General features: G+C 43.6%; 1 protein-coding gene across 1 annotated transcript; it reads left to right on the top strand.

Moving 5' to 3' along the window:
* The first annotated feature begins 4,129 nt into the window (after positions 1-4,129).
* CLIC2 (chloride intracellular channel 2) lies at positions 4,130-25,006 on the top strand. The gene is made up of 6 exons (XM_032228344.1): positions 4,130-4,546; positions 14,705-14,814; positions 16,368-16,493; positions 20,644-20,750; positions 22,393-22,574; positions 24,317-25,006. Exons 1-6 carry the CDS (start codon positions 4,490-4,492, stop codon positions 24,476-24,478), a joined length of 744 nt encoding a protein of 247 aa, XP_032084235.1. The 5' UTR covers positions 4,130-4,489; the 3' UTR covers positions 24,479-25,006.
* The last annotated feature ends 1,303 nt before the right edge of the window (positions 25,007-26,309 follow it).

The following is a 26,309-nucleotide window of genomic DNA, read 5'->3' as shown; positions in this document are numbered from 1 at the left end:
TAGCCAGCCTGGTGTAGCCCAGACTTCAATGTTGGTCTCTCTCATCTCCTCCTGCTGCTGGAACTAAACACTCCTATTGTCCATTAACAATGAGCTGGTTCTGTACGTGGCTGGCAGCATGTGTGTGTGTGTGTGTGTGTGTGTTTGTGTTTGCCTAGCTAAACTAAAAGAGATCCAGTAAATCTGTGCTGGCTTTAGACATCAGCAGGTCCCAAATTAAAAACCAAAATAATGTTTGCTGTTCCAGTGATATATACAATTTTTCTTTCTCTAAGTTCATGATTTTATTTTACTTTCGTTTTGTGCTTAGACTCTATGCCAGAGGTGTCAAACTTGATTTCATTGAGGGCCGCATCAGGGTTGTGTTTGACCTTGGGAAGGCTGGGGTCAGAGGTGGTATTCAGCAGGTTCTGACCAGTTCTGAAGAACCGGTAGCAGAAGTTTTGAGTAGTTTGGAGAACCGGCAAATACCATCTCTGGCTGGCCCCGCCCCTATCTATTCGCTGCCTCCCGAGTCCCAGCTGATTGGGAGGGAATGGGGATTTTGCAGTAACCTTCCCCTGCCACACCCATTAAATAACACCCACCAAGTCATGCCACATCCACCAAACCACACCTGCAGAACCGTTAGTAAAAAAATTTGAATCCCACCACTGGCTGGGGCATGTGTGGCTGGGGGGCAGGTGGCATGGCCAGGGGACGTGGCCAGCTTAACATCCCTTGTTGAGGCTCCGTTTTCAGTCATGAGGGCCTCCTGCAACCCTATGCCAGCAAAAATGGAGCAGCGCACGGCACCCCCAAGCTTCATTTTCATTAGCAGAGGGCTGCAGGAGGCTGTCGCAGCAGAAAACGAACCCTGGGCAGGCTACACTCTTGAGGCATGGCCTTCCTACAACAGCGAGAATCTGAATGTTTACGGGGGCCCCACACAGCTCCTAAAATTGCAAATCTCTTTCCATCAAATAAATCCAGAAATACTCATCATTACCAGCAAAATCCCATTTCATTCTTGCTTAGTCGCAAAAGCTCATTTAGCTGAAACCCAATTTCTTCTGGCAACTGTTATCTTAATTAACTGTTTACTCTTTACGCTTCTTTTCAGCAACAACATTTAGCCAATTAATTAGATTATTTCTATTCACATTATGGTAGCATCACACTTTGGGTTTTCCTTAGTTAAACTGTTTCTATTCCCCCCGATGGTGGCACTTTTCTGTTTCTAACTGAGCAGAGAAAAGTATGTCGTGGCCTTCCAGATGTTGCTGAAATATAAATCCCAAGATCCCTCACCATTGCTCATCCTGCCGAAAGTTAAAAAAAAACCAGCAACATCTGAAAGCCAGAGATGAATGCTCCAGTAGAGCATTCATTAATTCAATGTTTACATTGTTATTTAAATGACTGCATTGTGCCATGAGCCTCCAAGACATCCAGTTAAACGTAGAGATTCCCTGCCAAAAAAAAGGGAATGGTTTAAAGCGGAAAAACCCTACTAGAGGAAAACACACACGTTCTTTAACAATGTGCAAAAGTGATACAGAGAGTGAAAGTTCAGATTTGGTAGAAGGAAACGTATGACCATGTTTTAAAAGGGCATTTTTTTAAGATGCTTCGGCTATTCAGTGCTTCTGGCTGCAACGCTTTTAAATAGATGAAATTTTCAGCTGCAAATGCGCTTTTAAAAAGGTGAAGTTTTCATCAGCAAATGCACTTTTTAAAAAGGTGACATTTTGAGCAGCAAATACCCTTTTGAAAAGGTGGCGTTTTCAGCTGCAAATGCGCTTTTAAAATGGTGGTGTTTTCAGCTGCAAATGCTCTTTTAAAAAGGCAAACTTTTCAGCTGCAAATGTGCTTTTAAAAATTTCAAGTTTTCAACAGCAAATGCACTTTTTAAAATTTGAAGTTTTCATCAGCAAATGCACTTTTAAAAAAGGTGATGTTTTCAGCAGCAAATGTGCTTTTAAAAAGGTGAGTTTTCAGCAATACATATGCCTCTAAGAGGTGAAGTTTTCAGCAGCGAATAAATACATAGCACTAATGCATTAGAGTTGAAGATGCTGTCTTATCTGCCCCTTTCCACAGTGAGTGAAGATACTGAGGTCAACAAGGACAAAACAACAAGCGGCAATTTTTTCTCCTCGCAGAGGGTGCTTCTTAAGCAAAGCTTTGAAAGAAGGGTATTGTGTACAACTGCTATGTCAATGGGCAAATATCACCAGCTTTTCCTCGTGGTTAGTTTTGGAAAAGAAAAATAACAGCAGCAGCATAATTTCCTCCAATGCTTGGCCTTTATTAAATTGTTTCGGAAGGAAAATCCGGAAGGGAAAGATTCTTCTGCATTTGCATTGTAAAGCACACACGCAAACACACAAATGGTACAGTAAATTGATTTAGTGAATGGACAAGTGGTCTAGAGAAGGGAATGCTGTGGTGGGCTAGAGGTGGAGCTCTCACAATCAGGAAGCTGTGAGTTCGATCCTAGGTAGAGACAGATATTTCTCTCTCTGGGCACACTGAGAATATATCTCTGAATATACCTGCTGAATGAAACTCCGCATTGGCAATAGGGACTGGCATCCGGCCAGTAAACACTCTGCTAGTTCCATTCAGTTACCCAGACTCCACCCTGCAAGAAATTATGGGGTCGTTAAAAGAAGATGATGAGGAGGACAAGTGGCCTAGAGAAGGTCAGAGAGCCAGTTTGGTGTCATTCTTCAAGGCTTCAGACCAGAAACCAGGCGACTGGGAGTTCTAGTCCCATCTTAGGCACAGAGCCAGCTGGGCGACCTTGAGCCAGTCACTTTCTCTCAGTCCTAGATAGGAGGCAATGGCAAACCAGTTCAGAAAAACCTTTGCAAGAAAACTGCAGGCACTTGCTCAGGCAGTCTCCAAGATTCTGACATGATTGAATAAAGGGAGGGAGGGAGGAAGAGCCGAGGTGGCGCAGTGGTTAGGGTGCAGTACTGCAGGCCACTTCAGCTGACTGTTATCTACAGTTCAGCGGTTCTAATCTCACCGGCTCAAGGTTGACTCAGCCTTCCATCCTTCCAAGGTGGGTGAAATGAGGACCCAGACTGTGGGGGCGATATGCTGACTCTGTAAACTGCTTAGAGAGGGTTGAAAGCCCTATGAAGCGGTATATAAGTCTAACTGCTATTGCTATTGCTATTGCTAAGAGAGAGGGATGAGAGAAAGAGAGAGATGAGAGAAAGAGAGAGATGAGAGAAAGAGAGAGAGAGAGGCAGTCAGCAGCAAGCTATGCTCTCTTTTAGAATCCATTCTATCCTCCATTCTCAAATCTATCTGTCTGTCTATCTGTCATCTGCCTCCATCCACTCATTCACCTACTTACCCAGCCAGCTATCTACCCACCCATTCATCCAGGCATCCATACAATTGTGATTCATGATAAAATGCTATATAAAGTGGAGTATTTTTTCTTCAGAAAGACCATCCAATCATGTTCTTCTTCTTGGGGAGAACAATCCACCCAATGGTGGGTTTCAAAAATCTTTACTACTGGTTCTGTGGGCATGGCTTGGTGGGCATGGCTTGATGGGCATAGCAGGGGAAGGATACTGCAAAATCCCCATTTCCTCCCAAGTCCCGATCAACTGGGACTCAGGAGGCAGAGAATAGATGGGGGCGGGGGCCAGTCAGAGATGGTGTTTGACGTTTCTCCGAACTACTCAAAATTCCCGCTACCGGTTCTCCAGAACCTGTTGAATGCCACCTCTGATTACACCTCTTCTAGCACAACGGTCTCTCTTTCTAGAGAGCATTCTGGAGCGTGACTAGAACTGGTTGGGAAGTGGGATTGTTTAGCTGCTCACCTCCACAGAGGTCTCTATCCCAAAATCACATTTTCATTCCTGTAAAGTCCGGCATCGCCCCAAAGTTGTTACACTGTTCCTTTGATTCATGGATGGGGCCATTTATCTATGTAAAAACTTCATCATATGGGAAATGAGTTTGTAAATAAAATATAAGGATGTCCTTGGGTGGAGCAATTCTCATATGGCAGAAATGTATGAAGTGAGTGACCTCTCTATCTAACTGAGGTACGAGATGCTTCCCGGCTCACTTCCTGTTATAGAAATTCTGGCAGCTGTGGAGTGGCGCTCCAGCGAAGGACTTATTCTGGGTCGCTTCTCTGAGAAATAGACATCTGGCTCTTTTGATATCACGGAGAAGAACGTGGTGTTGTGGCTTTCTGATAAACCGTGTTGCTGACTCATGGCTGGGAGGTCTTTACAGAGATCCCCGTCCGGCTGGTAGCAAATTGCTCGGCACGCCACCTCACGACTTCTGGCTGAGGCAGGGCAGCCGCTTCCAACCAAGGGAGTTTCAGGCATGAAATGTCATCGTCTTCCTTAGAAAGTCCCTGCCCTGAAAAATTACCCAGCGCATCGGTGGGGAAGCCTGGTGACAAATAGTCCGTGGTGGGAAGGAAGTTCTCAGCAACAGTTGGTGGCCAGCTAAAGACAGGATGGCGAGTTGGCTTCGTAATCCCCTAAAGGACCCCGAGATTGAGCTGTTTGTAAAGGTCAGTTCCTATTCGTTGCAAAGGTAGGCTTTGGGGCAAGTGTCAGAGGCCTTGTTCAAAAATAAATAAATAAATAAATAAGCAGGTTGTGGGGCAGAATACCAGAGGACTGGCAAACCACAACAGGAAATCATAAACGTAATGGGAATGATTGTGGGTGGCTGAGACCTTTAAGTCTAGAAGAGTATACCATTATGAAACTATGCTACTACATTGGTAGATTAAATTAAGGTTTCCAGACATTTAATACTGCATGAGAACTATCTTACTAATCATTTGGTTAAGAGCTTGGGTGTGGCCATTTAGAAATCTTGCCTCCTGTTTGGAGCTGACCAAATGTTTTGGTTTGTTTTTTAAAGTTTTAATTTTTTTTTTATTAAAATGAAAAAAATCCACTTTTATGTAACCAGTGCGTTGTCTGAGTACAATCAATTTTGAGAAATAATCATGATAACAAATAATCGTTCATAACATTGATGCTGATCACATAATAGTAATATTTGTTTACCCCATATAATAAACCCTACTTGTAAAATTAATCCTTCTCTTATATTTCCATATTTCTTTCTGTTTTTATTGTCTAGCCATTGATAAAATAAGTTTTCTGTTAAATAAATATTCAGTTTCTTCCTTTTCTTTGATTTTAAGTGTTAATCTAGCCATTTCTGCACCTTCTAATATTTTTCCTATGTACGGACATCATTACTTTTCCATTGCTGCGCAAATACAATTCTAGCTGCAGTTAGCATGTGTAAGATTAAGTATGTATTCCTTTTATTATATTTTTTCCAGTAGGATGCCCAAGAAAAATACTTCTGGTTTCAAATCTATATGTTGCTTTATCATTTTTTCCAACTGAGCTGATGTTCAAGAGCTGATTTTGCTGATCAAAAGACTTTGTTGGACATCATCAGAGTAGCACACTTGTGATGTTGTTGCTATTAATTCTTAGTACTGTACAAAGGTAAAAGTAACATAGATGAGATGAGGGAGGGAGGATGGAAAAATCTGGTGAGATCTAGCCAGGAAGGACACCTTATACTTAAGTGTCCCTGCACTGTTGTGTAACTCCTGGTGGAAATCCTGAACTCTGATACAAGGATTTGAACTCAGTTAGAATTCACAAGTAAACTTAATCCTTGTCCTCTTTGGAGGAAAAAAACATAGGTACAGTTCCTTTATCCATGTGTGAACCAACTTATGGGGAAAGTGAGTGTGCCTGAGTTAATGATGTACCAGACAGCATTCTCTTTCTAATCCTTTTTTAAAAATTATTCTTCCTTTTCCCTTCTCCCTTCCCCACAAAACAATTATGTGCAAGTACCATATTCCGTTGCACTGATATGATTCTGATGAAATTAATTCCTATACATAAAAACAGGTGCCACAATAAATTGGGTGGCATTTTAATAATGTCGGTTGGCTGCACTTAGAAAAGATTCCATCCTTATACTTCTGTGTAAAGACACCTTCATTCTTTGTATTGTTGTGACTCAAATAATCCACCTTTCACAACTACCTTGAACTCCAGCCTCCTCCTCCTCCTCCTCCTCCTCCTCCTCCTCCTCCTCCTCCTCCTCCTCCTCCTCCTCCTCCTCCTCCTCCTCCTCCTCCTCCTCTTCTTCTTCTTCTTCTTCTTCTTCTTCTTCTTCTTCTTCTTCTTCTTCTTCTTCTTCTTCTTTTTCTGGACCAGAGTTTTGACTCTGAGTTTACTATGTTTAAATTTCTCTTACTGAAAGTCTGCACCAAAATACATAAGGAGTTTTCATAAAGGGCCAGTGGCCGAGCTTCCTAGCTTGGCCACAATAAATCTACTGGTTTAAAAAATTGATACAGGCCATCCTTCCAGGGAATTCTGTGGAAACCATTTGCTACAGTAAGAGCTGTGGTGGTGCAGGGGTTAGAATGCAGTATTGCAGGCTAACTCACTGTTCACTGGCAGATGTTCAATCCTGACCAGCTCAAAGTTTACTCAGTCTTCCATCCTTCCCTGGTTGGTAAAATGAGGACCCAGATTGTTAAGGGCTAACTCTGTAAACCGCTTAGAGAGGGCAGGAAAGCACTGTGAAATGGTATATAAGGCTAAGTGCTATTGCTATTAGGCGCCCTGATGGTGCAGTGATTAGAATGCAGTATTACAGCCTAACTCTGCCCATAGCCAGGAGTTCGATCCTGACCTGCTCAAGGTTGACTCAGCCTTCCATCCTTCTGAAGTCAGTAAAATAAGAACCAGATTGTTTGGGGGGCAATAGGCTGACTCTGTAAACCACTTAGAGAGGGCAGTAAAGCACTGTGAAGTGGTGCATAAGACTACTGCTATTTCTATAGCTCACACATAGACCAATATTTCTCTTGGGAACTTTAAGGTGTGAAAAAATTCCCTAGCATGCTGGCTTAGGAAATTCTGAGAATTGATGTCCACACATCTTAAATTTTGTCAAGATTGAAATGCATGGTAGCAGAATATGCTGTTTTGCCGTGGCCTTTTGGGTGAACCCAAATTATGGCTTGTAAACCAGGCTTTAAGCCTTTAAACATGTTTGAGCATTAAGCTGAATGTGATTGAAATGTTTTTAAAAAAGATCCTTCAAAAGACCTCAGGCAATGTGTAAATTAACGATGGTTCCTCAGGTGTGCAATAGACAAGTCACTCTGCTTTCAGGGTCTTGATTCTGCCATTTGCCACAATTTAGCAATAGCAATAGCAGTTAGACTTATATACGGCTTCATAGGGCTTTCAGCCCTCTCTAAGTGGTTTACAGAGTCAGCATATTGCCCCCAACAACAATCCAGGTCCTCATTTTACCCACCTCGGAAGGATGGAAGGCTGAGTCAACCCTGAGCTGTGAGATTTGAACAGCCGAACTGCAGAACTGCAGTCAGCTGAAGTAGCCTGCAGTGCTGCATTTAACCACTGTGCCACCTCAGCTCAGCTGTAGCTGGTAGACCAATTTTCATTTCTGCAATCAAAACTGCAATAAAAATCTCGGTTCTAATGTTTATGAAAGCTGGGACATGACCACTGAAGTAAAGACAAGGCTAGAGAAAGCTCAAATAGCATTTCTTCAAAACGAAGGAGGTCTTCTGCAGTTCCCGACATAAGCCTAAGACTGAAAATCAGGGTCATCAGATGCTATATCTTTTCTACCCTGCTCTACGGAGTGGAGAGTCGGTCTCTGACACAAAGCCCCTTGAAGAGACGAGAAGTATTTGAAATGTGGATTTACAGGCAGCTGTTACGTATAAGTTGGGTTGACAAAATCAGAAATGAGGGGGTGATAAGCCACCTGGAAAAGCCAAGGGAAATCATCAAATCCATTAAAAATTGAAATAACAAGATTGGCTAAAATGTACCCAAACATGAAGCCGACCTGCTGGAAGTGTAAAAAAGTACAAGGGACTTATTATCACATATGGTGGACCTGCCCGGAAACACAAAAATATTGGACAAAAATTTGGAAATGGGTGCAAGAAATTACAGGAGAACAGATAAAATACAAACCCGAAATCTTTCTACTGGGAATAATCAAAGGGAAATATACAAAGAATATTAAGTACATTTTAACACATCTGCTAACCACAGCTAGAATAGCATTTGCCCAATGCTGGAAACAAAATAATACTCCCTCGGATGAATCAGTGATAAAAAAAAAAATTTGGATTGTGCAGAGATGGACAAATTAACCCTGAAATTAAAAGATAAAGAAGAGTCAGAATATTATGAAATTTGGAACAATTGGTACAAATGGCTGCAAAACAGGAATAAAATTAATTAAGCCAAGAAACAATATATATAAATATATATAGAACTGTGTTTAAAGGTGTGTAAATATAGAAGCGAAATATTAAATACATGTACAGGTATGATGACACAACAATGTTGTGTTGCAGAAGGGAAAAAAATAATTTAAAAAATCTGCTACCAAAAAAAAGTGAAATAATATTTTGGACATGTGATGCGACACCCAGAAAAATACAGCATCCTTCACTTAATCCTCCAAGAAAAGATTGAAGGCAATCCAGGCAGAAGAAGACCATCGTGGCTTCAAAATCTATGGGACTGGTTTGGACGAAACTCAGCCGCACTTCTTCGTGTGGCTGTTGGTAAAAATAGGATTTCCAACATGATTACCAACATCAGGTGACTGATATGGCACAAGAAGAAGATAATAGAAACTGATTTGTAAATTTTCCTATAGCCTCCTTCATAAGATAAAGGTAAAGGTTCCCCTCCACGTGCATGCAAGTTATTTCTGGCTCTAAGGAGTGGTGCTCATCTTCGTTTCTAAACCGAAGAGCCAGCACTGTCTGAAGACGTCTCCGTGGCCTTGTGGCTGGAATGACTGAACATTGAAGGCACACGGAACACTGTTACCAGAGGTGGGTTCCTACCAGTTCGCACCTATTCGATAGAACCGGTTCGTCAAATCTACCGAACCGGTTAGAAGAGGTTCCACCAGTGGACCCGGAAAGCAGGCCACACCTACAGAAGAGGTTCCAAAATTTTTTGAAACCCACCACTGGTACTTGGATATGATTATTCTACACTATCATGCTCATATTGTGGGAGCAAGCCACTCCCACAAAGGAGGCCACACCCACAGAGTAGGTTCGAACAATTTTTGAAACTCACCACTGACTGTTACCTTCCCACCAAAGGTGGTTCCTATTTTTCTACTTGCATTTTTTACGTGCTTTCGAACTGCTAGGTTGGCAGAAGCTGGGGCAAGTAACGGGAGCTCACTCGGTTATGTGGCGCTAGGGATTCGAACTGCCGAACCGCCGAGCTTTTGGATCGACAAGCTCAGTGTCTTAGCCACTGAGCCACCGCGTCCCTATATAGTATTCCTATAATACTATAAACTGGGACTCTATTTGGGGAGAGAATCTCTCCTTTTTCTTAAACCAGGAATCTTCCACTTAGGAGGGTTGGGTAGGGAAGAGAAACGGAAATAAGCCAGCTCGTGAGAAATCCTTTCCACATTGTATGGTCAGAGCTTAAAAGAATATGCATGGAAAATTCTGATTAATTTAGCTACCGCTTCCTTATAAGATCTAATCAAAAGGAATAGAAAGGGTGGGGGGGAAGAATGGAGAAAGCCTCCAATGACTCTTAGGGAAAACATTGGTATTTTTCTTCCACACCTTTCCTTTTGGGGTTTCCCTCCCTCCTCCTTTGCTGCAAGCCGACAGCACCAACACTTTGTGTTGTGTCCAAGGTTCCCCCACTGGGAGGACTGGCTGTGCTCGGCGATCCTTTATCTCATTTCCTGAACAACTCACAATCGCAGACCCCGAAGACGAAGAGGGCTACAATAGGCTGGCACGCCACATGGGGAGTTTTCGGTATTGCTTTCACCCCTGATCCAGCCTGCACCTAAGGAAGCGGAAATCATGTGCTATTTGCTTTGAAAACAAGAACAAAACAGTCATGCTCTCTTTCAGTTAAGGAAGATCTTCACGGGCAGCACAGATCGGCCTGAGATAGGACTGGGTCAACTTTATGAAGGAACCCAAGGGTGGTTTTCAAAAGACGACTGGACCTTTCTTGGTTTTTATGTTTGGAAATATTTCACATCTCATCTCGTTCTGAAGAAGCCTCTTAGAAGAGAAGCGAAAGGTTTTCAAGAAAAAAAAAACAAGAAAGTCCAACTGTCTTTTGAAAAGCACCTTTGGGGACAACCATGACCCCGAATGGTTGAGAATCTCCATAGTCTTCTGAATGTGCAAGAGAAGGTGAGAAGCTCCCAATAACAGAATAGCAGAGTTGGATGGGACCTTAGAGGTCTTCTAGTCCAACCCCCTGCTCAGGCAGGAAACCCTATACCCGGGATGGCGAACCTATGACACGGAGGCGTTGCCCAGTCAGCTGGCCAGTGCACATGTGCGCGCTGGCCAGCTGAGTTCAGCCTTTTTAAAAGTCATTTTTCACCCTCCCCAGGCTCCAGAGGCTTTATAGGAGCCTGGGGAGGGTGAAAACAGCCTCTCCTGCACCCCCCCCCCCCGGTCCCCGAAGCCCTCCGGAGGCTTCAGGAGCTTCCCTGAAGTCTCCGGAGCGCAAAAAAACGGCCCTATGGGCAAACCAGAAGTTCAGGAACGGATTTCTGGTTTTCTCGGAGGGCCGGTTTAAATCCTCCAGAGGCTTCAGGGGGCTTCCGAAGGCTTCCTTAAAGACTCCAGAGGACTAAAAACGGCCCTACGAGCAAACCAGGTCACTTCTGAAGTCATTTTTAGTCCTCCAAAGGCTTCAGGGAAACTCCTGAAGCCTCCGGAGGGCTTCCGGGGGAAGTGGCAGGGCTGTTTTTGCCCTCCCCAGGCTCCTATAAAGCCTCTGAAAGCCTGAAGAGGGCGAAAAAAGCATGCAAAAAATGGGGGGGTGTGCGCTGTCATGCATGCGCACTGGGGGTGGGGTTCGTGCATTGCATTATGGGTGTGGTACACTCGCGCACGACCCCCCTGCACTCCCCCTGCTTATGGCACGTGAGCCAAAAAAGGTTCACCATCGCTGCCATATACCATTTCAAACAAATGGTTGTCCAGTCTCTTCTTAAAAACTTCCAGTGTTGGAGTATTTACAACTTCTCCAAGGCAAGTTGTTCCACAAGTACAATGAAATATGAAGCCCCACAGATGTCTTAACTCCCATCCAGGATTTGGCATACAGATTAACAGAGTTGGAAGGGACCTTATACAGTAAGTCATCTAGTCCAAGAGATCCTACACCATTTTTGACAGATGGCAGTCCAGGCTCTTCTTGAAAGTTTCCAGGCATGAAGCTCCCACAACGTCCGAAGGCAACTTCTGTTCCATTGGTTGATTGCTCCCACTGTTAGAAAATTTCTCCTTGTTTCTAGGTTGAACTCTCTCCTTGTTCAGTTGTTTTATGGTTATGGAGAAAATGAACAACTCAGGGTTGAATTGTTGGGTCCCTAATGTTCTTTGAGCTTATTTCTCTTTCTCTATTGTTAGGTTAGGTAACTTTATCAGCACAAGGGATGGTTAAGGTTTGCTGGCTGTTTTTTTTTATGGCCATTTGTTCAACCAGCCATCTAAAACTATACCCAGCGTGAGATGAGGACATGCATTTAAGGCCCAGCGGGGAATGAAGCTGTGTCTGCTTGTTTTTTCCTGCCCTTTTGTTGTTGTTGTTCAGAAAACTCCACTTCTCCATCACGTTTCGATCACTTAAACATGAGCCAGCAGCCAAAAAAGCTAATACAATCCTTGGTTGAATAAACAGAGGCATAGAATCAAAATCGCATGACGTATTAGTTCCGCGTTATAAATCCTTAGTAAGGCAATACCCGGAATGCTGCATCCAGTTTTTTTTTTAAATATAAATTTTTGTTTTTATTACACAGACAACACATACACACAATAAAACAAAAACACAAAAAAGCATCATCACATACAGCATGTTGTTTGGTTACAGGTGTTTTAACATCCATATTCTCGAATAACATTTACCATCACAGATTTTTCATCTAGTATAACTAAATGCCTCACTTTCATTGTACAGTATATGTTCAATTACAATTAGTATTATTTTTCCCCAATAAATCATAATTCCTTTACATTCTTGATTGTCTATTTGATAACAGTATACCTTTATATAATCCCCATGTGAAAGAAAAAAAAATTACCAACCATTTATATTTATATATCACTATTTTCAATTACGCATAATTCCACCAATCAACTATCAGGTATGCTTATGTTCATTGTTATCCTTGTACTCATACATTCAAACAGAAATCTTATTCCTTCATTTTTCAACAAAATATTCTAAATAGCTCTCCAACAGCTCTCCCTCCAAAGGCAGAATATTTCTCTGGATGTGAAAAGGAAGAAACATGTTTTAAAAGACAGAATAGCTGCCTGTAGCTTCCTGCCCATCCCCACTTTGTCAATGGGCCATTAAGAAGGCCAAGCTAGTCCCTTTACATAATAAAGACTTCTCCACTTCAGTTCCATGGAGATGGGATCAAGGCATGATAATATTGGCCCTTTACTCAACTGACCACATGGCATCTGAGAAGTCAACCAAACCTGGATTCAAAACGCAGCCTAGAGGGGTTGCCCGGGCATGGCCCCATGGGAGTCTGACAACCAATCAGAATACAAGCTCAAGATCAAAGGCCAGAGAGGGCATAAAACCAGAGACTCAGCATCTCAGTCCTTCCTTCTCTTCTTCTCCACCAACATTGAAGCATGTGATCACCTTTTCTGTTCAGGGCTCAAGCCACGTGGTCCTGTCCACCAATAAACCATCTTTCCAAGCAGCCTCCATATCTCCAGTGTCTTTTTCCCCCACTTGGAGCCGAACCCAGAAGGACATTCCTTTCATCACTACAAGACCTCTCTAAGGTATCTTCCAACTCTATTCTTGATTGAAGTTAATTAAGCCTGACTGGACAAACAAGTCATGTACAAACAGCAGCAAACTTCCCTCCCCTCCATTCATTGTTTATATTATCTAGCTCAGTAACAAAAGCACATCTGTACGAAGACTCGGGAGAGGAGAGGTTGGTGTTTCAAGCATTTTCAATGGTGGAGGGAGCTCCATTGTCATCAAGGTGTCGTTTTTCTGCTGAGTTGATTCAAACAGAAAAGAAAGGCTCTAGCATGAAATTCCAGGGGTTTAACCCCTTTGAGGAGAGCAGAGAGTCAGCATCTAGAAAGCTAGACAAGTCGGGCTCAATCTAATTGCTTGTTGCCGGGAAAGTGTCACTCAGAACAAATATATCGCTTTTTGGTTTTAGATTAGATTGACACAGTTGGAAGGGACCTTGTAGGTCAGCTAGTCCAGCCCTCCACCTAAACAGGATACCTTACACCATTTCTGACAAATGGCAGTCCAGTCTCTTCTTGAAAGCCTCCCGTGATGAAGCTCCCACAACTTCTGAAGGCAACTTCTGTTCCATGGATTGATTGTTCTCTCTGTCAGAAAAATTCTCCTTTATTTCCAGGTTGAATCTCTCCTTGTTCAGTTTCCATCCATTATTCCTTGCCTGGCCTTCGGGTGCTTTGGAAAATAGCTTGGCCCCCTCCTCTCTGTGGCAGCCCCACAAATATTGGAAGACTTCTATCCTGTCTCCCCTGGTCCTTCTCTTCACGTCATGCCCAGTTCCTGCAACTGTTCATCAGATGTTTTAGTCTCCAGTTCCCTAATCATCTTGGTTGTTTCTTCTCTGTACTTTTTCTAGAGTCTCAACATATTTTTTATAGTGTGGTGACCAAAACTGGATGCAGTATTCTAGGTGTGGTCTTATTAAGGCTTTATAGAGTGGTGTTACTACCTCCCTTGATCTTGATTGTATCCCTCTGTTAATGCAATTTAGGATTGCATTGGCTTTTTTGGCTGCCGCTGTACACTGCTGACTCATATTTAGTTTATTGTCCACTAAGACTCCAAGATTCCTCTCATAGTTCCTGCTATTAAGCCTGGTTTCACCCAGTCTATATATGTACTTTTGGTTTTTCTTGCCTAAGTGTAAGACTTTAATTTTCTCTATGTTGAACGTCATTTTGTTAGATAGGGCCCAGTTTTCTAGTCTGTCATTCCTGTCAGCTTAGTATCATCTGCAAATTATTAAGTTTCCCTTCTTTTTTATTAGTATGTCAGTGCAGAAGAGTTTTCCTTCCTTCCCTTCTCATTCCCTTCCCATTTCCTTCCTTCCTTCCCTTCTCATTCCCTTCCCATTTCCTTCCTTCCTTCCCTTCTCCTTCCCTTCCCATTTCCTTCCTTCCTTCCCTTCTCATTCCCTTCCCATTTCCTTCCTTTCTTCCCTTCTCATTCCCTTCCCATTTCCTTCCTTTCTTCCCTTCTCATTCCCTTCCCATTTCCTTCCTTTCTTCCCTTCTCATTCCCTTCCCATTTCCTTCCTTTCTTCCCTTCTCATTCCCTTCCCATTTCCTTCCTTTCTTCCCTTCTCATTCCCTTCCCATTTCCTTCCTTCCCTTCTCATCCCATTTCCTTCTTCCCTTCTCCTTCCCTTCTCCTTCCCTTCTTTCCCTCTTTTTATTCTCTTCTCATTCCCTTCTCGTTCCCTCCCTTCCTTCTTCTCATTCTCCTCTCATTCCCTTCTCATTAAGTTCCCCTTCTATTCCCTCACCTGTCATTTATGAAGATATTCTTTTGTTTTGTTTCTATGGCAGGCTGGCTTGGATGGACAGAACATTGGAAATTGCCCCTTCTGTCAAAGCCTCTTTATGGTGTTATGGCTCAAAGGTGTCAGATTTAATGTCACCACCGTAGATATGACCAGGTAAGAGGGACGGAGGCGAGATTTCATGCATTCGCCATTCATTTGTGAACACAACTAAAGTCTTGCGTTTAAACCAAACTAGAATCAGAAAATGACTGAGTGAATAGAATTGTCAAGGCAGCCTCCCTCAGTAACCAAGAAAGAAACCACTCAACTCCATTTTGCAGAATTAAGAGTACTTTTACTAGTTATGAGTAGATAGCAGCTAAGCAAAGCAAGATCTGAGACAAAAGCGTGCATAATCATAGATATCAATATGTGACCCAACTCCTTCCCCCTGGTAACCCCATCCCATAGTCCAATCCCCAAACCCCTCAGGTGTCATGTGGGTTTCATCTTCAAAAAGCATCATCAGGTTGGTATGCCGGACAGTTGGCCTTGGCGTCAAATCCACTAACTTCAGACGGTGTGAACAACTCCCTTTTTACAATCACTCCTATACTGAAAGCTTCCCCTTCCAAATACCATGCCATCTGTCCCCCGTCCCCCCATTTCAATGGCAGCCGAAAGCAAGTAGCGAAGCAGAGGCTTTCTTGGTCAAATGTGATTGGACACACAAGGAATTTGTCTCGAGTGCAGAAGCTCTCGGTGTACATAAGAACAACAAAGGGATAAGTCACATATCATAAATCATAAGCTACAATCATACATCATAAGCTTCAATCATACATCATAAGATACGAATGATTGATAAATCATAAGATACCAATAGTAGTAGATGAGAAGATGGAAGAGACGAGAAGATGACAGGGATAATAGCAACACAACCTACTTACTACATGAGTCAATATTATTAATGGGACCTTGATCAAATCCTGCAACATATACTAAGGAAAAGTCTGTACAAAAATGTTCAGGTTTGTGAAAAGATGGTTAAGAGAGGCAGCATATTGGGGAAATTACAAACTCAGTTGCAGACATATTTATACAAGTGTCCACCGAAACCCAGGCAAATTTCGATATTTTTTTCAAAATCGGTGAAGATTTTTGTCCACCCTTTGCAGATGGATCTCTAGGTATTCCTAGGAGTTAAATGAAGGCTGATCTAAGGAAAAAGAAGAAGAAAGTAAGATGGAGTAAGATGGGGAAATAAAATCAAAGTCAGGACCATCTTTATTTATTTACTAGCCAATAACCCAGCATTGCCCAGGTATTTATTTATAGGGGGAAAATGTCCGGATCAAACACAATTTCTAATGTTGGATTTTCCCGCTTATTGGAGGGATCCTCCTAGAGGAGCACTGTGAAGCTGTTACCATGGCAACTCCACTGCACTGCACAGTAGAAGCCATTTATGGCAGTACAGTAGAAGCCATGTTAAGGCACAACAGGCTGTATGTTAACAGAATACACACCCCGAAGGGTGTTAGGGATGTCTTAACCCCCCACAGGACTTGTTTCCAGAGAGTAAGTTATCTATGTACCAAGTTTGGTTGAAATTGCTCCAGGCATTCCAGAGTTATGCTGGAACACACATACGCACACACATACAGAGCCATTTATATACTGTGTATATATAGATTTTCTTCCTCTCTGTTGTAATTTCTGTTTAGGAAACCAGATGAGCTGAAGGATTTGGCCCCGGGCATCAACCCTCCGTTTTTAGTCTTCAACAAGGAGCTGAAAACAGATTTTCTGAAGATTGAAGATTTTCTGGAGCAGACCCTCTCCCCCCCTAAGTATCTTCATTCCCTATTTCGAACGTCCATTCCCTTTTCTTACTCAAATTTCTTTGCCAATTTTATGTAGTGCAACTTGGAGGTGGAGACCCTTTGAGACCTCTGGATAATAGAGTTGGAAGGGACCTTGGAGGTCTTCTAATCCAACCCCCTGCTCGAGCATTTGACCCCATATCATTTCAGACAAATGATTGTCCAATCTCTTGGATAACCATCCAATTCACCTGAAGGTAGAACAAGAAGCAATGGATGGAAACTAATCAAGGAGGGAAGCAACTTAGAAATAAGGAGAAATTTCCTGACAGTGAGAACAATTAATCGGTGGAACAACTTTCCTCCAGAAGTTGTAAATGCTCCAACACTGGAAGTTTTAAGATGCTGGATAACCATTTGTCTGAAGTGTTGTAGGATTTCTTGCCTAAGCAGGGGGTTGGACTAGAAGACCTCCAAGGTACCTTCCAATTCTGTTATTCTATTCTATTTGTTGTCTCTTCTTTAAAAACCTCCAGAGTACTCACAGCTTCTGGAGGAAAGCCATTCCTCTGGTTAATTGTTCTCACTGTTAGGAAGTTTTTCTTTAATTCTAGGTTGCTTCTCTCCTTGACTAGTTTCCATCCATTGTTTCTTGTCTTCTGGTTCTTTGGAAAATAGGTTGACTCCCCTCTTCTTTGTGGCAGCCCCTCAAATATTGGAAGACTGCTATCAAGGTTCCCCCTCGTCCTTCTTTTCTCTATACTAACCATACCCAATTCCTGCAACCGTTCTTCATCTGTTTTAGTCTCCAGGCCCTTCATTGTCTTAGTTGCTCTTCTCTGCACTCTTTCCAAAGTCTTTTTGGAATTGTTGGAAGAAATCTCCTTCTGGGTTCAGTTCCAAATGGGGAAAAAGACACTGAAAACATGAAGGCTGCTTGGAAAGATGGTTTAATGGTGGACCAGATCACATGGCTTGAGTTCCTGAGCAGGAAGGGGAGAATCACATGATTCCAGATGTTGGGTGAAGAAGAAAAAAAAGAGAATGAGATGCTGAAAGTCCCTGGCTTTATGCCCTCTCTGGCCTTTGATCCTGAGCTTGTATTCTGATTAGTTGGCAGACTCCCACGGGGCCACGCAGGGACCACTCTCTGTGTGGAGTCCAAGTTTGGTTGAGCATTGCTTCTTCCCAGGTGCCCTGTGGTGAGATGGGCAAAGGGTGAATACTATCATATCTTAATCCCATCAACCTGGAGCTGAAGGGGGAGATCTTTGTTATGTAGAGTATACTGGTTCAGGCCTTTTAATGGCCCATTGACAAAGGTGTGGGCTATTAAGAGTAAGGTCTGTTTCCTACCTAAGAGCCTGTTTCTCCATTTCTGACCCAGGGAAATATAATATTCTGCCTTTTTCAATATTTCCCAGGAGATTTCATTTTTCTAGGAGAGGGATGGGCCCTAACTTCCTACAGTCTCAACATACAACTAGGCGCATTCAAAAGTCTGCTTTGCTCAAGGTCATTTAACCTCTTGCTTGGGAATTCTGAATTGCTGCTGACACTGAAGGACCGAGGCATGTTGCAGAGATGGCTTCTGGCAGAGAGGCTGCGACCCGATTTCGCGATGAGAGAGGGACAGCTTGCAAGAGCCATCTGTTTCCCACCAGGACCAGGGAGGAAATGGGGTGGCCAGAGAGATTAAAAACAATGGAGGGAAGTCAAGCATCGGGCGGAGGATGAATGGGAAGGCTAGGGGAACAGAGAAAGATGGGCGAGTTTTCTTTCAAGGGGGTGCAAATGCTGCAGAAAAGGGTCAGATTTGTGGCTTATGTGGGTAGTGTTGTGTCTCTTTGCAGAGCCACGGAGGCAGGCTTGTTTAAGATAGTCCCCTCCTCCCTCCCCCCCCTCTCTCTTTTTTTAAAGGATTAAAAAGTAGCCACGGAGCCAAAAGAAACGCTCCGCTCCAAAGGTTCGAAGGGAGGCCAAGATGCGCTCATTGTTGGCAACCACTGTCTGAATTGTCTGGCTGCAGCTGCAGTAAACAGGAGGCTCTTGAAAGGACAAGAGCCCCAAAGGAGAGCATTCCTTGCAGCGCGTCACACATGTGTGTGGGGGGAGGGGGGGGAGAGGGAGGCATAATCTGTCTTTTTAAGATACAAGAACAGAAAGTTTTATCCTCGCTTAACATGGCAGCCAAGCCCAAATATTTCAGTATTCAGTATGAAGTGGAGAGAAGTAACAGGTTTAGTGTTATCTCTTTCTCTCTTCTATTTCTCTCTCTCTTTCTCTCTCTGTGTGTCTCTCTCTCTTTCTCTCTGTCTGTCTTTCTCTGTCTTTCTCTGTCTCTTTCTCTCTCTGTCTCTCTCTCTTTATCTCTATCTGTCTCTCTCTTTCTCTCTCTCTCTCTCTTTCTGTCTCTCTCTCTCTCTGTGTCTGTCTTCTCTATCTGTCTTTCTGTCTGGCTGTCTGGCTGTCTCTCTCTTTCACTCTGTCTCTCTGTCTCTCTTTCTCTCTGTGTCTGTCTCTCTCTCTCTGTCTCTCTGTTGGTTTGTCTGTCTCTCTCCTCTCTCTATCTCTCTCTTTCTCTCTGTCTGTTCCTCTGTCTGTCTGTCTGTCTGTCTGTCTCTCTCTCTCTCTCTCTCTCACACACACACACACACACACAGAGAGAGAGAGAGAGAGAGAGAGAGAAACTGCAGTCCATGAAGTGGGCTTCCAATAAGCACCCCTTCTGATGTCTCGGACTACAATACTCATCATCCTCAGTTGGCCCGATCTTTAATTTAGGGGAATAAAGCAGCCCAGGGTCGCTTTAGATTGCGAGATGGGCCACATATTAAACAAACAAACAAATGTTGAGAACTGTAACCCATCCCATCCGAAAGGGACCACACTGGGGAAAACTACCAGGAGGAGAATCGTGTTCTTTTTAATGCTCTCGGTTTCTCAGTTACGTTGTGGAAACTCACCAGAAAAGGCACTAAAATATTCAGAGGCAAATGGAAGGATAAGAAAATAGAGACGGCATGGTAATGGTGCCCTCTAGCGGCCAAAACTTTTAATTGCTTGTATTTAGCTCTCTCTTTTTTGCTGAACGCCACCACACCTCCTCCCCCTCCTCCTGCCCCCTCCTAGGTGCAGAAGACCTGCAACCTTTAATAATTTCCAATGCTCATAAGAAGATTTCACATGATGAGTCGTGCGGTGGCCTATAGGTGGTGCTCTCCCCTCACTATCAGGAGGCTGTGAGTTCCATCCTAGGTAGAGGCAAATATTTCTCTCTCTGGGCACAATGAGAATATATCTGCTGAACAAAAGTCCACATTGGCGATAGGAAAGGCATCCAGCCAAAAAACACTCAGCTCCATTCAGTTGCCGAGACTCCACCCCCGCAAGGCATTATTGGGTCATAAAAGGGAGATGATAAGGAGATTTCAGATGATGCTCTTTGGCTTCTAGGCTGCAGTGGCTGAAATGCACAGCTTGCAATTGAGTAGTCCTGCTCTCCGTGATGAAGCATTTAATTATTTCCTTGCTCAATGTGTCTGACCCCTTCTCACAAGCTTGCTTTTAATCTGCTGGGTTCTATCCTCTTAAACTGACTATTTCTATAGTATGTGGAGTTGCAAACAGATAAAGATATTCCTCCATTTCGCCCTGTATCTTTGTAGCATCCTCAAATTTCCATTCCCGTTTTCCTTGTCATTGTGATCTAGCCCAGAGATCTCCAAACTTGGCCACGTTAAGACTTGTGGACTTCAACTCCCAGAATTCCTCAGCCAGCATATCTTCCCCAGCCATGGCTGCCTGGGGAATTCTGGGAGTTGAAGTCCACAAGTCTTAAAGTCGCCAAGCTTGGAGACCCCCTGATCTAACCTAATAGTAATTGTAATCTAATAACATCCTTGGTTATTAGTCTAGAATTCTATAATAAATTGCTTCTTGCAAGAATTAGGCGTTACTTACTTTGTAATGGTGGAGAAAGACTGTTCTTATTTCTTATCTATCTAGGGCTCTGGTTTATTCAGGTTTTTGATCCCAGGTGTATCATCGTAACATTTTCTGCATTAAAAATCTTGTTTCTTCAGAGATTTGAGTTCTATAACAATTGATTTGGAAGCAAATGTCTTGTGTTATTCATTGGCGTGGTGGAAAACTAACGTTGACATTTCTTGTTAAGGTACCCACAGCTCACCCCCCAAAACAAGGAGTCCGTGGATGTGGGCAGAAACATTTTTGCCAAATTCTCTGCATACATCAAGAACCCCCATAAGGAAGCAAATAAAAGTAAGGAAGAAGGGAAACACTCTTTAAAAAAAAACTCTTACAAATGCTAAGCCAGTGTTTCTCAACCTTGGCGACTTTAAGTCCTGTGGACTTAAAGTCGCAAAGGCTGAGAAACACCGCACTAAGCAAAATTAACTACCATTCACCATTAATTTACAACCATTCATTTAAGGACCATTCGAAGTCACAACAGCGCTGAGAAAAGAAACTTATGACCAATCCTCCCACTTACAACCATTCCCCATTCCCCATGCTCCCCTGATCCAAATTGCACGAGTTGGCAAACCGGCATGCATTTAGGATGATTTAATGTCCCAGGTCAGTGATCACCATTTGTAACCTTCCCAGATGGCTCCCCGAAAAGCCAAGTCGATAGGGAAAGCTGGTTTTGCTTAACAACCACATGATTCACTTAACAAGTGTGGTACCGAAAGACCCGTGGTGGCGCAGTGGTTAGAATGCAGTACTGCAGGCTACTTCTGCTGACTGCTGACTGTCTGCAATTTGGCACTTCGAATCTCATCAGGCTCAAGGTTGACTCAGCCTTCCATCCTTCCGAGGTGGTTCAAATGCGGACCCAATTGGCTGACTCTGTACGCCGCTTAGAGAGTGCTGTAAACTACTGTGAAGTGATATGTAAGTCTAAGGTGCTATTGCTATAGCTAACTCTGCCCACTGCCAGCAGTTTGATCCTGACCAGCTCAAGGTTGACTCAGCCTTCCATCCTTCCGAGGTGGGTAAAATGAGGACCCAGATTGTTGGGGGCAAGAGGCTGACTCTGTAAAATGCTTAGAGAGGGCTGTAAAGCACTGTGAAGCGGTATAGAAATCTGAGTGCTATTGCTATTAGGAGCCGTGATGGTGCAGTGATTAGAATGCAGTATTACAGGCTAACTCTGCCCATAGCCAGGAGTTCGATCCTGACCAGCTCAAGGTTGACTCAGCCTTCCATCCTTCCAAGGTGGGTAAAATGAGGACCCAGATTGTTGGGGGGAATGGGCTGACTCTGTAAAATGCTTAGAGAGCGCTGTAAAGCACTGTGAAGTGGTATAGAAATCTGAGTGCTGTTGCTATTAGGAACCCTGATGGTGCAGTGATTAGAATGCAGTATTACAGGCTAACTCTGCCCATAGCCAGGAGTTCGATCCTGACCTGCTCAAGGTTGACTCAGCCTTCCATCCTTCTGAGGTCAGTAAAATAAGAACCAGGCTATTGCCTTTCTTTCCTCCCTCCCTCCCTCCCTCCCTCCCTCCCTCCCTTCCTTCCTTCCTTCCTTCCTTCCCTCCCCCCCTCCCTCCCTCCCAGTGGTTAAAGTGCAGTATTGCAGGCTAATTCTGTCCACTGCCAGCATTTCGATCCTGATCGGCTCAAGGTTGACTCAGCCTTCCATCCTTCTGAGGTTGGTGAAATGAGGACCCCAATTGTTGGGGGCAAAATGCTGACACTGTAAACCGCTTTGAGGGGGCTGCAAAGCCTTGTGAAGCGGTATATAAGTCTAAATGCTAGTGCTATCACAAATCAACCACCTTGGTTAGCAATGAAAATTCTGATCCCCACTGTGGCCGTAAGTCAAGGACCATCTATAATCCATTAGAAGTGAAGAATGATGCATTGGTTTCCACGTCTTTTTTCTTGTGCTTCAGGTTTGGAGAAAGCTTTAGTGAAAGAGTTCCAGCGCTTGGATGATTATTTAAGAAACCCCCTGCCTGAAGAAATTGACCAGAACTGTGCTGAAGACATTCTGGTTTCCGAGAGGAAATTCTTGGATGGAAACCGGATGACGTTAGCAGACTGCAACCTTCTGCCCAAACTCAACATCATCAAGGTGAGTGTGTCTTGCTCTCTGATGGACTTCCATTTCTTTTTCTGAAATGAGTTGCAGCCCCTGTGTTTTGTCTTCCTTTCTCATCCAAATTTGTGGGGAAGAAGTTTATTGGTGAATTGTAGCAGCAACCCTTTGATCTCAGTCTCTCCGGCCACTATTGTTTGGAAATTTAAAAAGGAAGGAAGGAAGGAAGGAAGGAAGGAAGGAAGGAAGGAAGGAAGGAAGGAAGGAAGGAAGGTAAAGGAAAGCACAGGAAGGAAAGGAAGGAAAGGGAAGGAAAGGAAGGGGAAGGAAGGAAGGAAGGAAGGAAGGAAGGGAAAAGAAAGGAAAGGAAAGGAATGCAAAGGAATGCAAAGCAAGGCAGGCAGGCAGGAAGGAAGGAAGGAAGGAAGGAAGGAAGGAAGGGAAAGGAAAGGAAGGAAAGACAGGATAGAAAGGAAAGGGAAGGAAGGGAAAGGAAGGGAAAGGAAGGAAGGAAGGAAAAGAAAAGAAAGGAAATGAAATGAAAGGAATGCAAAGCAAGGCAGGCAGGCAGGCAGGAAGGAAGGAAGGAAGGAAGGAAGGGAAGGGAAGGGAAGGGAAGGAAAGGAAAGGAAAGGAAAGGAAGGGAAAGGAAGGAAGGAAGGAAGGAAAGGAAAGGAAAGAAAAGGGAAGGGAAGGGAAGGGAAGGAAAGGAAAGGAAAGGAAAGGAAGGAAAAGGGAAGGGAAGGAAAGGAAAGGAAAGGGAAGGGAAGGGAAGGAAAGGAAAGGAAGGGAAAGGAAGGGAAAGGAAAGAAGGAAGGAAGGAAGGAAGGAAGGAAGGAAGGAAGGAAGGAAGGAAGGGAAGGGAAGGAAAGGGAAGGAAAGGAAACGAAAGGAATGCAAAGCAAGGCAGGCAGGAAGGAAGGAAAGGAAAGGAAAGGAAAGGGAAGGAAAGGAAAGGAAGGGAAAGGAAGGGGAAGGAAGGAAGGAAGGAAAATTATATCTGAATAACAAATAACCATATACACTCTTTTTATGATCCTGTAATTCCTTAATTCAGGGTAAAGTCAGGCAACTGGATGGAGCTGAGCATTTACTCGCCGGATGCCCTTCCTGGTGCTTACATGAAGTTCACAGCAGATTTTTTTTTTCTTTGCATGCTAAGACATTTGCCACTATCAAGGATTGAACTTTCGACTTTCCAAGGGGGAGGCGAGCGTCTTCACCACTAGGCCATTGTGCTGCTCATAAATACACATGTATATAAAACCTGAAGCTAGGTTGTGTGTTGTAGTGGCAACGGGGAAGACCACTCTTATCCCGAGGAGTTTAGTGACACATTTTGATTTTGTCTTCATATTAAGAATTTTTTTTAGAAGTTTAGAGCTTGTTCTCAGCTAATTTGCTTGTTCTCCACTCTTGCTTGCTGAATAAAGAAGATGGGAGGAAAATCTTCATATAGCAACAGTGCTTCGACTTATATACTGCTTCACGGTGCTTTTACAGCCCTCTCTAAGCGGTTTACAGAGTCAGCATCTTGCCCTCAACAATCTGGGTCCTCATTTTAGCTGCAAAACGGTTAAAATTTCCGACTTTCATTTCCCATTAATAAGTAATAAGAAAGCTTAATTTTTTCCCCTTTATTTACTGGTTTGCTCATTGTCTCTGGATCCAAAAGAACCAGTTGCCTGGATACCTCATCATTTGCTCCGACACTTGGGAAATCTGCTTATTTTTCTCACTGGCCAATTTTTCTCCATTGCTTCTCTCCCATTTTCTAGATTGCCGCCAAGAAGTATCGCAACTTTGAGATCCCTTTGGAGATGACTGCAGTTTGGCGCTATCTCCACCAGGCTTATGCGCGGAATGAGTTCAGCCACACTTGTCCAGCTGACGAGGAGATCGAACGCACTTATGCCAGCGTGGCTAAGAAGATGAGCTAAAGACCAGGCTCTGGAAGTTGGTGCCTGCAAAGGTCTACCAGGGAATTGGGTGTGCAATACTAACCCCAAGCTGAATATTCCTCATATGCTAGTCTTAAAAAAAAAAATACTTTGTATTTTTAGGGGGAGAATCATTGTAGTCATCTTTTCCTGCCAAACCTTTTGACCATGAGTTGGCCATATATGAGAGATTCTTCTCTTGGCGTTTCTTCACCCACATGTACACTTTTCATGGAGCAAAGGAAGTTAAATCTGACCCTCCAGCGTGGTTAGTTCTGTTAAGAGATTCCGAGACATTTTTGCAAGGCTTCCAAGAATCAACTGATCAAACACTACCTTGTTGAAGAAGATTACTTGCCTCTGCACCTAGGAAGGATCTTTTTTTCCCCATCCAGACTTCTAGGTTGGGGTTTATAAATAGCCTAAGCACCATCCAGAGGTAGTTATTCAGTCAGTTCGGACCAGTTCACTCAAACAGGTAGTGGAAATCGCAGGTGGACGAAAGGGGAGTGGGCTTAGCAATAGCAATAGCAGTTAGACTTATATACCGCTTCATAGGGCTTTCAGCCCTCTCTAAGCGGTTTACAGAGTCAGCATATTGCCCACAACAACAATCCGGGTTCTCATTTTACCCACCTCGGAAGGATGGAAGGCTGAGTCAACCCTGAGCCGGTGAGATTTGAACAGCCGAACTGCAGAACTGCAGTCAGCTGAAGTAGCTTGCAGTGCTGCATTTAACCACTGCGCCACCTCGGCTCTTTTGCAGGAAACAATTCGTTCGTTCGTTCATTAGATTCGTTTCAGGAGTGTGAAGATCTGTCCGTGAATCTCAGAGACTCTGTGCCCAGTCTTTCCACGCACAGCACCTCATTCGGAAAATATTTGCATGGCAGCTTTCCAAGATAGATAAGGTCTGTGGTCATAAATACTCCTTTGAAAGACTGTTTGCCAGGCCTTTGCTGAATGTGAATGAGAGGAAGTCACATTCGTTTAATAGAAGGGTTTTGTCGGAACCAGGATTCTGCCTCCTGCTTTTTGGGGAAGCCTACGTCAGAACACTTACTCCAGCTTTCCTTTGCTTTACACACCTGTGAAGGTCACAGATGCAAGGATTGGTCCTTTCTCATCACTATCATAGCTTCGAGATCAGTTCACACACGAGACAGTTACTAAACAAGGACAACCTGTAAGAGAAGACACTGATGTGTAAGAAGGACACACTCAAGAGGGAGGCAAAAACAGATCTGTGTGTATCGCTGGGGGGACTGGCAGAAATACTCGCATTAACCTGGTTTGTAGATTATCCTAAACCGTGCTTGTTTTTGATCTCAGCATGGCATGCGAGCCAGGTGGTTTATTTAACAAGCTTTTTTTAAATAAATAAATAAATACTGGCTTAGCTTTACCTGCAAGTCAAACCATGGCTTGCCTGGTTAAGAACTTTAGGGAACCGTTATCATCCTGCTTATCGTTTTGCGCCATTTTCAAGTTCCTTGGCATCAGGGCTCTGCCTGATGTGACCTCTCTTCGGGAAACAGGTATTTTGTAAGTTAAAGTGCTCCATCATAACATGAGAAGATACTGTAGGTCAGGGTGTCCAACCTTAGCGACGTTAAGACTTGTGGACTTCAACTTCCATAATTTAGATCAGTGTTTCTCAACCTTGGCAACTTGAAGATGTCCGGACTTCAACTCCCAGTATTCCCCAGCCAGCGAATGCTGGCTGGGGAATTCTGGGAGTTGAAGTCCGGGCATCTTCAAGTTGCCAAGGTTGAGAAACACTGATTTAGATACAGATAGAGCATCTGTACAGAGTTGGAAGGGACCACGT

This window comes from Thamnophis elegans, chromosome 12 (assembly GCF_009769535.1).
Source record: "Thamnophis elegans isolate rThaEle1 chromosome 12, rThaEle1.pri, whole genome shotgun sequence".
Classification (NCBI taxonomy): Eukaryota; Metazoa; Chordata; class Lepidosauria; order Squamata; family Colubridae; genus Thamnophis; species Thamnophis elegans.
The sequence above is the reverse complement of the archived record's forward strand: the minus strand, read 5'-3'. Positions and strand labels throughout refer to the sequence as shown.